The following is a 12503-nucleotide window of genomic DNA, read 5'->3' as shown; positions in this document are numbered from 1 at the left end:
AGTTGAGCCTTCCCATCCAATCCCACGTTTACTGTGGTAGCACCTTACAGATCAAATGTAGGTAATGAACTTCCCCCTGCCGCCAACCACCCCCAAGCTCCACTGGACATGGAACTGTCTCCTGGGGTCTCCTGCAAGTAATGACCAAGTTCTTTTCTTTCTTTCTCCCCTCCCATCTTCTCGCCCTTGTGTAGGTGAAAATCGCATTGAGGTTCTGGCTGAAGTCTGGGACCACTTCTTCACTGAGACTCTCCCCACCCTGCAGGCAATATTCTATCCGGTTCAGGTCAGTCTCACTGGGGAATGACCTCTTGCCGGTCTGGGACCTGCCAATGAATGGGAGAGAGCCAGGAGACTGGGCCGAGGACCTCGGACATCTTTGCAGGGCTCTCTGTTCTATATTTAGCATATAACCTCAAGCAAGGAACAGTGCCTGCGTAACTAGTAATTCGTGGGTGCTTGTCCACCCTCTTGGTTTTGAGTATGTCTGTGTATTCTTGGAGTGGCTTGTTTCTTCTTACTCTTCAGAAGTAGGGAAGATGGGGAAAGGAGACTTTTTCTTGCCCTTTTCTTTCTTGAAGACGAGATGTAGCCAAAAGAACGCTAGACTCAGACTCAGTAGCTGGGTTTGGGCAAACTCACTTCACCTCTCTGAGCACAGCTCCATTTCTTCTGTTGCAAAGTGCGAAATCGAGTAAATAGCACTTCTTATGATCCTTCTCCTGCGACCTTAGCTCATCCCACCACGTGTGTTGGTTTCCGTCTACCCTCCTGCGGCAAGACTGGCCAGTGCCAGGCCAGAATGGACACCCCCTGAGGCAGATTGACCAGTAGATATTCTTCTCCAAAACATACATCTCTGTCATCTGCTTCCACTGCCAGGAGCTCACTGCCCCCTTCCTCCCCTGAGGTGGAGGCTTCACAGTAACCAGGTTTGTTGACGTGCAGGCACGGGGCACAGCAATAACACAGCCATTCACAAAGGTACCTTGTACCACACGTAAGGGCCCATGTCCTTTTTTTTTTTTTGCTCTGAATCGTATTTTAAAGGAATTCAGAATGCTTTTAAATACATGTCAAATGTGTTTCAATTGGGAAGTTATGCCCACCGAGTCCATTTGCCACTTCAGTCCTGCCCCTAACAATTCCAGGAGAAGCTTCAGGCCTGCAGCCCACTGCTCTTTTCATCCCAACTTCAGCTCCATCCTGCACCCTGCGAGAGGATTTATAGTGTTTCTGTGGACGATTCACCCCCTGTGCCTGCAGACTTCTCCCTTCCATGCAGTGCCCACTCCTTGGCCAGCAGTGGGTCTTGAGAAGACACACCTGGGAGGTAGGGCCGCCAGATTTAGCCAATCAAAATACAGGATGCTGAGTTACATCAAGTTTACAATGAAGGATGCAAGATGTGTATAAGACACACTTATACTAAGAAAACTATTCAAATTCAACTGGACATCCTCTGCTTTATTTGGCCACCCTCCTGGAGAGGGTGTGTAGTCCCAGGTCCCGCTTAAGACCATTTGGGCGGGGAATTCCAAGGTGCGGGTACCCAGCTGGGTTTAGAATGCAGAGTGAGGGATCTGGGTGGGCATGGCCCCTGTACGATCATTGGAGGCCCAAGAGGGGCCCTCTTAGCCTCAGATCCAGGCAGGAGCTCAGTTGTACAGTTTTGAGTGTGATGCAGTTGGAAAATGGTCAGATCTGACCACAGCCGGTATTGCCTCTGTCCACCCCTCCCCCACAACTCCCCAAGTGCTCCTGCTGACCCAGACATCCTACTGTGAGAACCCCTGAATTGGGTGTTCCCACTCCTGATAGTAACATCCCCAGAGGTCTCTCTCAAGTCCAGCTAGGACCTTCTCACAACTGCCTGTGTAAGTGTCTGCGTGAGACCTGCTTCCTCTTTGGACAGATGTGTTTCAGTGCCCGCTGTGCTCTGGGGTGTGGAACTCTGCCTTCTTTTTCTATCCTGTACAGGAAAGGTGTCCTGGAGATGAAGTGAGGGCACAGATAGGTATGAGAGAGGAAGTCAGTGCCGAGTGCTGGGATGTGGTGTTAAAAAAAATCAAAACTTGGAAAAGTGATGAGTGGGGGGACCACTGCCGTTGGAGATGGTTGGGACAGGCATCAGGTAAGAGTGTTAAATGGAGCCTATAAGGCGTGGGTGGAATGTGTCTCCTAGGACCAGAGGGTGGGGGCATGTGGGGATGGCAGAACCACCCTTTCTGGAGTTGCTGTAAAACCCTAAGGAGTTACAGGAAATGCAGAACTTCCTTAAACCTTAGCCAGCTGGAGGCATGGGAGGTACCTTTTTGGGAGGACACCCTAATGATAGCTGATGTCTACCAAGAGCAGCCAGGATTTGGGGAGTGCTGTGTATACATGTGCAAAGGAGAGTCTGGGAAGTGAGCCCCCTGTCCCCTTTCTGTTTTGGGAAACTTTAGGAGCCTTAAAATCCAACAGTGCCGGTTTGAAATCCATCTCTACCTTGGGTCAATTCCTGTCACTCTGGGCTGTAGGGTTTTTCATCTGTGGAGCGGGTTTTGCCATAGTGTGTGTCTCCATGGATGGGCATGGGGATGAAACGTGTTACTTACACCCAGGAAGTTTAGAATCACGCCTGGCACGTGGTCACGGCTTAGTAAGGGTCGGCTCTTAATGAAGATTAGTTACTGTTTTCATCCTCGGCCCCCACCCTACATGGCTGAACAGATCCCTTTCCTCTACTTTCCCAGTGATGTTTCTTCCTAAGTTACTTGCGTTTGCGTCCGAGTCTAACAGGTGCCGTGTCTCCTTCTTTGCCGGGCGTGCAATAGGTGCTCGGGAATTTCACAGGTGACGCTGAGGAGGCAGCCTTGGATGTAGGGAGGTGCTGTTGGCCTTTTCTCTCGTTTCTCCCCTCCTTCCCCTCTCTTCCTCCTTCCTGACCACTCACAGCACAGCGTGGCCCCCGCTCTGCCAGGCTGCTATCACCTTTGAGTCATTTCGGCAGGTTGAGTCACACCTTATCTTTTTTTTTTATGGAATTATAATCGCTTTACAATATTATGTTAGTTTCAGGTGTACAACATAGTGATTCAGTATGTTCATAGGTTGTACTCTATTTAAGGTTATTACAAAGTACCAGCTATGTTCCCTGTGCTGTACAATATGGCCTTGTAGCTTATTCATTTTATACGTAGTAGTTTTTATCTCTTAATCCCCTACCCCTATGTTGCTCCTGCACCCTTCCCTCTGCCCACAGGTAACCACTAGTCTGTTCTCTATATCTGTTTTGTTATATTCATTTGTTTGTATTATTTTTTAGATTCCACATGGAAGTGATAACCTACAGCATGTGCCCTTTTCTGTCTGACTTATTTCACTTAGCTTAATACCCTCTAGATCCATCCATGTTGTTGCAAATGGCAGAGTTTCAATCTTTTTTATGGCTGAGTAATATTCCATGTATATCTTCTCTATCCACTCACTTATCTGTTGATGGACCCTTCCATGTCTTGATTATTGTCATTAATGCTGCTGTGAGCACTGGGGTACATTTATCTTTTTGAATTAGGGAGTCACACCTTACCTTAAATAAAGGCTTTCATTCTGAAGAACAGGGGCCAAGTCTTCGAATCTTTGACAGCCTCCCTGGAACCTTGTCCTCGCCCCATTCATTTGTCATCCTGGCCACCGTGTGGTTGATGGCGGATCCTGTGAGCTCTCACCTCCAACCCTGCCTCTTCTCTCCTCCTCAGGGCCAGGAGCTGACCATCCGCCAGATCTCCCTGCTGGGCTTCCGCGACCTGGTCCTGCTGAAGGTGAAGCTGGACGACTTGCTGCTGCTGGCCCAGCCCCAGCCGCCCTCATCCATCATCCAGATGTTGCTGGTCCTGCAGGTGAGGAAGAGTGAAGAGGCCGCTGAGGGACAAGGGGGAGGGGACCAAGTGACCAGAGTCCAGTTTAGTCTTCTGTAGTGTTGTCATTGACGGTCCAGCTCATTTGTCCCTTTGCTGTGCATCCACCAAGCACCGTCCAGGTCCCTGGTGCTGTGCTGGCTACTGGGTTCCCCGTGGTGGTGGGGTGGTTGGTGGGGAGCAAGAAAAGCGCCACCTGTCCTTCAGGGAGCGGACATCCTTCTCCCGCCCCCTGTCAAGTCAAGGAGCCTCATTGTAAGTCGCAACCAGATCCCACTGCAGCCCAGCTTGAGCCAGAACAGGAGCTCATGGGAAAGGTCCTCAGGGGCTACAGCCACGAGTAAGACCGCGTCGGGCCACAAAGCTGCCAGCCTCTCTCCACTGACTGGTCTCCACTTGTATCCGGTCTACTTGGTTTCTCTCTGACGCTGCCTCTCCCAGCCCTGCCTAGTCCTTCTGGGGCTTGGTTTCTGTTCCTTCCTCCCCCCGCCCCTCTCTCTGCAGTTGCATTCAGTACCTTGCTTTGTACGTGATGAAACCTGGAATCCCACAGCTTGTGTACTGCCACCAGGGGACGACCCAGATGGTCGCCTAGCGTCTCTCAATCCCAATTTGAAATCAACGTTAGGAAGGTGGGCTGACTTTTTCCGGTTCCTGGCTACGTGCCCGGCCCGGGTCAATGTCAGAATTTAAAAGTGAGTTGCTTTCTGAATCAAATAATCTAAACCTCATGAGTTGGGCCCTGTTGTCATTGCCATCTTATAGACGAGGAAACTGAGACCCAGGAAGTTTATGTGCCTGCCTGAGGTCCCTCAGCACGAGGTAGTAAGATTCCAAACTGTGTACACTCAGGGGAAGACTTGGATCGGTCCAGCTCGTGCTACACGACTCCCTTTGCCCAATCGGCTGTGACCTTGAGTAGGAAGGAGCAAGTAGGATAAACATGGCCTCAGCGAGCCCAGATCCATGGATAAAGGTGCACAATTCCAAGTAATAAGGCTTGTTTGCCTAGGGACACTCCCAAAACGTGGCCGCTAAGCCTCTCTGACCTCTGGACCAAGTTCAGATGCTGCAGCGTCAGCTCTGAGCCTGTCCTCAGGGAAGACAGTTTCACCTTTGAGCAAGCTGGTGAGGACCCCCGGCTGCCCTCTCAGCAGGGGTGGAATGTCGGGCATGGGACCTCCGATCTCTCCCTGCCCACCCGCCCCGCCCCCAGCTGCCATTCTCTCCTGGTTCCCTAGCTCAGCTGTCCTTCTGGGCTTCTCCCCCTTTCCTGAAATCAGAGAGGAGGAGGAGTTGCCTAGCAGGACGAGAGGGGGTGTAAACTGGCTGGAATGTCAGGTCAAGTGTTTTTATGGAAAGGAAGGAGAAGGAATGGGGAGAGAAATTATGTGTGCAGAGCTCAGGTCTGAGAAACAAAAAATAGAGCTTGGATCCTGAATAAGGAGTCTAGAAAAGAGCCCTTTGTGGTGGGGAGGGTAGAGTTCAGTGGTAGAGTGTGTGCTTTGCATGCATGACATCCTGGGTTCAATCCCCAGTACCTCCATTAAATGAATTAATTAATTAATCAATCTAATTACCTCCCCCCAAAAAAATTTAAAAAGGAAAAGGATCTCTTTGGGCTTCAGAGAGGAAGACTGGGAAAAGAGAGCCGGTCTTCCAGTCTCCCATTTTCATTTATAGTCTGGGGATGGGAGGCGAATCCTTCGTTGTTGCTGTGGTTTGGTTTGTTTTATCGGAAGGAGAGTTGAGGTGAGGCTCTCCCCTGTGGACAGTTGACCAGGAGGGGCCTGACTCTGTGATCATGAAACACATTCACCACGTCCCAACATTCCAGGCCCCATGCTAGACACCCAATGACCATTCACAAAAGCTGTCATCGTCCCCCTGAATTCCCTAAAGACAGGTTCCGCTGCTTGCCTGCGAGAATCTTCCTGCATCGCCCTGGCCCCCACCAGTGGGCTCTCCATGGGGCAGCTTCAAACTCCTCAGTGGTCCCCACTGGTCTCAGGAGGACAGCCCAAGTCTGTTCCTGGCCTCTGGCCCCTCCCACATCTCCAGCCTCACCTGGAACTCAACTCCTGCTGCTCGGCCCTCCGGCCACACTGGCCTTCATCACCTCTCTCTGCTGCAGCTGATCTTTTTTTTTTTCCTACTGATGTATAGTCCGTTACAAAGCATCAATTTCTGGCATATAGAACAATGTCCCAGTCATGCATATACATACATATAGTAGTTTTCATATTCTTTTTCATTAAAGGTTATTACAAGATATTGAATATAGCTCCCTGTGCTATACAGAAGAAATTTGTTTTTTTAATCTATTTTTACATATGGTGGCTAATATTTGCAAATTGCAGCTGATCTTTGTACTCACTGTTCCTCTGCTTGGAACATTGTCTCCCAGCGCCCATGACTTCGACAGGTCAAGGCACCCAGTGCAGTCTCTGGCATATAGTAGGTGTTAATTAAACACTTGTTCAGTGAACGATGGCCCTGGTTAATAAGAGCCTGAGGAGAACTGACCCCAGGTCTCTGGCCCCAGATCCCATGGTGGTGACCCTCACTTGGGGTCCCTTCTCTTGGCAGAGGGAGGAACAGTCAGAGAAACTCCGTGGCCGTGACGAACATCCGGGAAGTCAGGCAAGGAAACAGTCCCTGTTTTCCTGTTTCACAGATGAGATGGAGGTTCAGAGAGGTGGGCAAACTGGCTCAAGGTCACATAATGATTTGTAAGAGAGCTGGCTTTTGCCACCCATTCCCGGGCTGTTGCTCTCTTTACCTTCCCACTCAGCCTATCCCGGCTACCGGGTGTGCGAGCTCAGTTCTCAGCAGCTACCCTGGGAGAGGACCGTCAGCTCTGAATCACGTGTTCATAGGCCATTTTCTTCCCACCTCTTGCCTCGCTCCTCGCTCTGGCTCCCTTCCTGTTTAGCACTGAGGGATTGTAGGCGGGGCAAGGCTTGAGAGGAGTAGTCAGATGGAAAATATCCAGGCATAAAAAAAATGAGACAGAGAAAGTTTCCTCGGCTCTGCAACCCAACCCTGGTGGTTTTGGGGCTGAAACTGCTCTGCTTTTGAAGCCTGGGGTGTGTCCCTGGGAACATGAGTAACCACCCTGCTCCCTGTAGAGCCTTGAGGATTCCCTTCCCTTTGGGCAAATTTGTGTGAACCTTCCTAAGTGAAGCATTTTTTAAAAATTATTTTACCATTATTTTTTTAATTTCATTTTTTACTGACAGGTAGTTGATTTGCAATGTTAGTTTCAGGTGTACAGCAAAGCAGTTCAGCTATACATATACATACACATATATATATTCTTTTCCAATTCCTTTCCTTTATAGGTTATTACAAGATATTGAATATAGTTCCCTGTGCTCTACACTAGGTCCTTGTTGTTTATTTTTTATACAGTAATGTGGATCTATTAATCCCAGACTCCTAAATAAAGCACCTTATTTCCACGGCAAGCCTTTCCAGTGCATCAGCTCCTGCTGAGCTGTATCGGAAACCTGGGAGCATGAAAAACCATCAAACCGTCTCCCCGTCATCACCCTCTTCAAGCGCCAGGCAGCCCCACTCACATTTTCTCTGTATCTCTTCTCTTCTGACACTTTCCGAGTCCTAACCTCCAGGTCTTCTGCACCGTAGCCCCATCCTCAGCCTCCACAGTGTTTCCTGAAGCCGCCCCCTCCGTCCCACTGCCCCCGCCACCTCCCGTCTCAGTGTGATGGAGCCGGTTTCTTTGGGAGCTTTACCCTTGGCCAGGGGTCTCCAACCTGCTGGGCTGGCCCTTCCCACTTCATGGTCCCATCTCTAAAACTGCAATGCAGGAGAGAGTTTTCACTTTTCAAGTGGGGGTGATTTAAAATCTATTCTGTTTTGAGGATTTGAGGGGACAACCGGCTGGGCCGAGCACAGCCCCCTGCGGAGTCTTGTCTCTGCTCCCTGGCATCCCCTCAATGCAGGAGGATGAGAGCTTCCAGTTCTTTGCCGTGAGAAACTAAATTCCTTTGGAGTCTGCTGGTTTTCTGGAAAACCTTGGTGACTTCCTGGCCATTCTCAGCCCCGAGGACTCTTGTCATGCTGGGGTTTTGAACCGACTCTTCATCTTGGTGCTAAATGTGTGTCTAGTTCCACAATAATGCTCCCTTTCTTCTACTGTTTTGGACTTTTCCGTATTCAGACCCCCTTTCCTTTCTAGCCTATTAACAAGCGACTGTAAGATGGGCTCGGAGCCAGAAAGCTTGTGTTCCAGTCCCAGGGTTTTGCCACTTGCCAGCTGTGTTTTCCTGGGCAAGTTACTTACGCTCTCGGGGTCTTACTTTCCGTGTCGTGGAAGGGGATGATGAGGGTGCCTCTCTTCTGGGGTTTTGGGAGGCCTCTGTGCTCTGAAACGTATAAAGTGCTTACATAATGTGCTGTGTGAAAGGTGTGGAGGAGTCACTGGGATGGTGAGGGTGGGATGGTCAGACCTCAACCCGGGACTGGGGTGGGGACAGTCCCACTGCCCTTGCGTCAGAGAGGCCATGGTATTCTCCATGTACGGTTCTGATCACTGCTGCTCCCGACAGGTTCCTGGGGCTTCAGGCCTGGGTTTCCTTGGTTCCGGCCACGAGGGTGCAGCCCTCCATGTCACTGACTTGAATGTAGCAGGAGGGCAGTCAGGATCGGCTGGCCATGATGACTTGGACCGACCTTTGTCTCTCTTGATTGTTTATTTCCAGAGCGTTCATGAGCCCACAGGCCCAAGTGAAGGTTATCTGCAGCTGGAGGAGCTGGTGAAGCAGGTGGTTTCTCCTTTCCTGGGCGTCAGCGAGGACCGCGGTGTCTCAGGCCCCACGTACACGCTGGGTAAGGGCATGGCTCGCCGGGAGCCTTGGTGATAATGGTACCGGCCGTGTTTTACTGGGTCCCGATGAAGTGCCTTTGTTTCCCACGTGGGTCGTGCACACCTCTGCCTGTTCATGGTTCACGTCTCCCGCTGGCCTGTGTCGTGGTAACCTCCCTGCTTGGCAATTCCTCCCCAGGGGCCGATACCTATGTACCTCTGTGGTGGTGCTTGTCTGATCCGCATCTTTGATCAGTGGCTTTGATCTTTTCCTGTGCCTGTGATGTGAATTTTCCTGTTTCTGATACCAGAAACTGTACCTTCCTGCACCCCACCCCCCATCCCCATGAGTGGAAAAACCACGTGTGATGAATTTCCCTATGACAGCAGCTCGAAATGTGAAGCCAGCTCATTGTTTGCATGGCTGGAGACTGAGCTGCCGGCTCCCCGCTCGGCTTCTGTCGGTACTGCCAGGGCTTTCACACCAAGGACAGGGGCTCTCGGACTGGGGGACAAATCCGACTGGGGCCTTTTGCAGTGGCTGTAGAGCTCACATTCAGGCTGTGTACTGGTCACCCTGGAGGATCTGGAGATGAACTGAATGTGTTCCTTCTCTCAGTGAGACCACGGTCTAGATGGGGAAATAGCTATACAATATCATAAAAGATGTCCCTCGGTTACCCTCTGAAATGTCAGCCCCACAAATGCAGGAAGTTTCTCTTTGTTGTTCCATCTCCAGCAGCCGGAATCATGCCTGGTATACAGTGGGAGCTCAAAAATACTTGTGAGACGGATGGGTGATGTCTGCACCTGAGGCCAGGGTGACCAGCACCCACAGAGAAAGGGATTCAGTGAATTTGTGTCCCTTTCCCCCCTTTCTTGCATGAATGAAGACATGTCTGAGCTTCAAAGGAAAGGGGAGAGGAGCAGACTCCAGCGAGGTGCCCGCCCCTCCCTGGGCCTCACTGCTGCAGAAAAAGGCAGGGCCAGCCGCAGTTTTCAGGGCTCCTTCGCGTTTCTCTGGAGACACCAGCTTAACCACAGCCGCCACACAGATCAGAGGGTGCTGGCCCCAGCCTGCTGCCTGCCAGGTCCTCCACCCTCTCTCCATCCCTCCCTCCCCGCGGGAGCTAACACAAGGCGGCGTAGCTATGACAGCTGAAGGAAAACAGTCCCCTGCCCTCCCCGACCGTGAGCTGGGTGCCACCTTCCTGCTTCAGCTGGGCTGACTGGCCCTCGAGTTTGGGGCTGGGGGATCCAGGCAGATATCTGGACGCCAGCAGGTTAGCCAGGCCTTGGCAGGGACGCCACCATCCGCTGGGCCTGGAGCTGGGAACGAGAGTGGATTCTGAAGTTTGTTCAGTGAGGACTCACTCTAAGAGGGGCTACCTTCAACTTTTCAGCTATAGTAAGACTGATACATACTTTCATCAAATTATACAGCAAAGGCCTGAGGTTTTATTCCTGTACTAAGACAATCCTCACCTCGGGCGTTGTCACAGTAGGGGCAGAGAGGAGAGGAAATGACCCTCTTCTGATTTTTTAAAAAGTTACATAATTATTTCAGCAAATGAGTACTGAGACCTTGTCCCAGGCACCTTGTGAGGTGCTGCAGGTACATCGGAGATAAAACCGACCCATTCCTGCCCCCTGGCACGCATGGTCCAGTGAGGCCGTCACAAACAATAGACAATGACTCATCAGTTTACAGGTGCTCTGAGCGGGGAAGTACAGGGTCCATGGCAGGGGGACTGCACCTGGACTGGGAAATCAGGGAAGACTCCCTGGAGGAAGTGACATCTGTAATGGGACCTGGAGGATGAATACAAGTTAGCTGAGTAAATGAGGAGGGAAGACTGTCCCAGGCAAAGGGAAGGATCTTTGGGAGGGACTTTTGAGGTGGAGGGGCAGGAAGCAGGAGGGTGTAACGTTTGAGGAACTGAGGGAGCTGTAGAGTTGCAGAGTGGCTGACGGCAGCGGAAGCCACTAGATATGGACCCTGTCCTGGGCACTGTGCAGGGTGGGCCGGGTACCATGTTCCCACTCACAGGTGAGGCAGATGCCCACCTAGAGTCGCTTGGCTATGGGAGCCAGGCCTTAAAGCCCCGAGTTGTTCGCACTTTACCGGCTGTCCCACACTCCTCCCCCTCCCCCACCTGCCCCTGTCAACTCCTAGGCGGTGACTGTGATTTTGCTGAGGACAGCAGAGGGGCTGGTCCTTCTCTATCGCACCTTAACCCCCAAGAGGGGTCCAAGGCCGACATGTCATCCCAAGCCTCTGGACGCCGAAAAGCTAAAATGGCCACAATAGTGCCTGCCTTCTTGAGGGTACCCCTTTCCAGATAAAGGGAGGACTTTATGGGCCTCAGTCTCCCCCCTGCCCCCGCCAAGTCAAATGGAGGCAATAACATTCCTCCTGCCTGTGGGAGAGGAGCTCTGTGACAACCAGCTCATGTCAAGACTGAGGAGACACAATGGATGTGAGAAACCCCTGGACCCATGGGAGGGCTTTGCCGCGGCCCCTCCGGGCCTGACTGGGGTGGAGAGGTCCAGAGAAGCTGGGACCATCACTCAAAAGCCACCCCTTGTGAAGTGTCCATCACCTTCTGGGCTCCGAGCAAGCACTTGGCCTGACTCCTAGGGCGGCGGTGGGGGGCTGTGCTGTTGTGACCTCAGACACAACGCTGTTAAGAACTGTCCTGGTGTCACATGGGGTAGGGGACCAGAGCCAGAGAGGTGGTTTACTAGGGGCTCCTCACTGACCCACGTGCCCAAGCATGTCAGTCCCAGGACTCAGGGGACAGGCCCTCTTCCTGCCGGCCAGGCCCACGGGTCTGAGGAGTTAGGCCTCACCCCATGGGTGTGCAAGGCTTGCTTCAGAGAGAAAAGATGATTTCAAGTCCATGATGGAGTGTGTGTGCGTACATGTGTGTCCTCCCCTCCAAAGCTGTCACTTTTCTAGGGCAGAGGGAGTGTGGGAGTGCGGAGGAGGATAATGAAATCTTAAAAAACAAACAAAAGGCCGATTTGTCAGAGGCCAGACCACGTTCCACCTTTCTAGTTTCCCAGGTTTCCAGCTGCTGCCTTGGCTCTGGTAGCGCTGGGTTTCTCCCCCACAGAAGCCCTGGCCTCCCACACATCTCTCTCCATTGTGCCTCCAGGGGGAGGGCCCTTTCCCCCAAGATACAGTAACTTCTCCTCCTCATGGCTTTTGGGTGCGGGGCCTGGAGAGGGATGCCCACTGTGGACGTGGGGTGCAGGGGTCACAATGCCCGCCTTAGGGGATCACTCCACCGGCAAGCCTGAGAGATCAAAGGCCTGGGAACTGAGTCCCCACAAAGGCTCGCCTCCCCCAGGCTTTGCTTCTCTCTGGGGGCTTGAAAGGAGCTGCCAGGGCTGCTCTGGAGCGGAGCCAGGGATGAATGCCGGGGCTCTGCAGGGCGCCTGGGGAGTGAGGGAGGGAGAAATAAGGCTCCCCTCACCCCACCCCATGTGACAGGCAGGGGGAGGCTGGGAGGTAGGTGCAGGAGGTGGCCCGGCCCAGCCCCTCTCCCTGCTCAAAGGGCACCCTTGCGATGGGCATCCACAACTTAATCAGTCCCTTAATGGAGATTTCCTTCTCAAAGTGGCGGGGCCTCACGTTCCCTGATGCAAATTTTGAAAAGAGAAGAAGAAAAGAGAGCAGGCAGCAAGGGTGTGGGAGCAGACTGTCAGCTCTAGGCCTCATACTCAGTTTTAAGGCCTCCCAAGGGCCCCCAAGGGGCTGACCT

The 12503-nt window shown here is 52.2% G+C and overlaps 1 protein-coding gene across 9 annotated transcripts in view; it reads left to right on the top strand.

The window, feature by feature from the left end:
• PRR5L (proline rich 5 like) overlaps nucleotides 1–12503 on the top strand; it is a 68468-nt gene that overhangs the window by 48430 nt on the left and 7535 nt on the right. For 8 of the 9 annotated variants that reach the window (XM_045524028.2, XM_010964667.3, XM_045524025.2 and 5 more), the window contains 3 exons: nucleotides 195–286; nucleotides 3744–3884; nucleotides 8630–8756. In XM_045524028.2, coding sequence (XP_045379984.2) covers nucleotides 195–286; nucleotides 3744–3884; nucleotides 8630–8756 — 360 coding nt within the window. The remainder of the gene's footprint in view (nucleotides 1–194; nucleotides 287–3743; nucleotides 3885–8629; nucleotides 8757–12503) is intronic. The other variant, XM_074372163.1, reaches the window with a different exon arrangement.

The sequence above is a fragment of the Camelus bactrianus genome, chromosome 10 (assembly GCF_048773025.1).
Source record: "Camelus bactrianus isolate YW-2024 breed Bactrian camel chromosome 10, ASM4877302v1, whole genome shotgun sequence".
Classification (NCBI taxonomy): Eukaryota; Metazoa; Chordata; class Mammalia; order Artiodactyla; family Camelidae; genus Camelus; species Camelus bactrianus.
The sequence above is the reverse complement of the archived record's forward strand: the minus strand, read 5'-3'. Positions and strand labels throughout refer to the sequence as shown.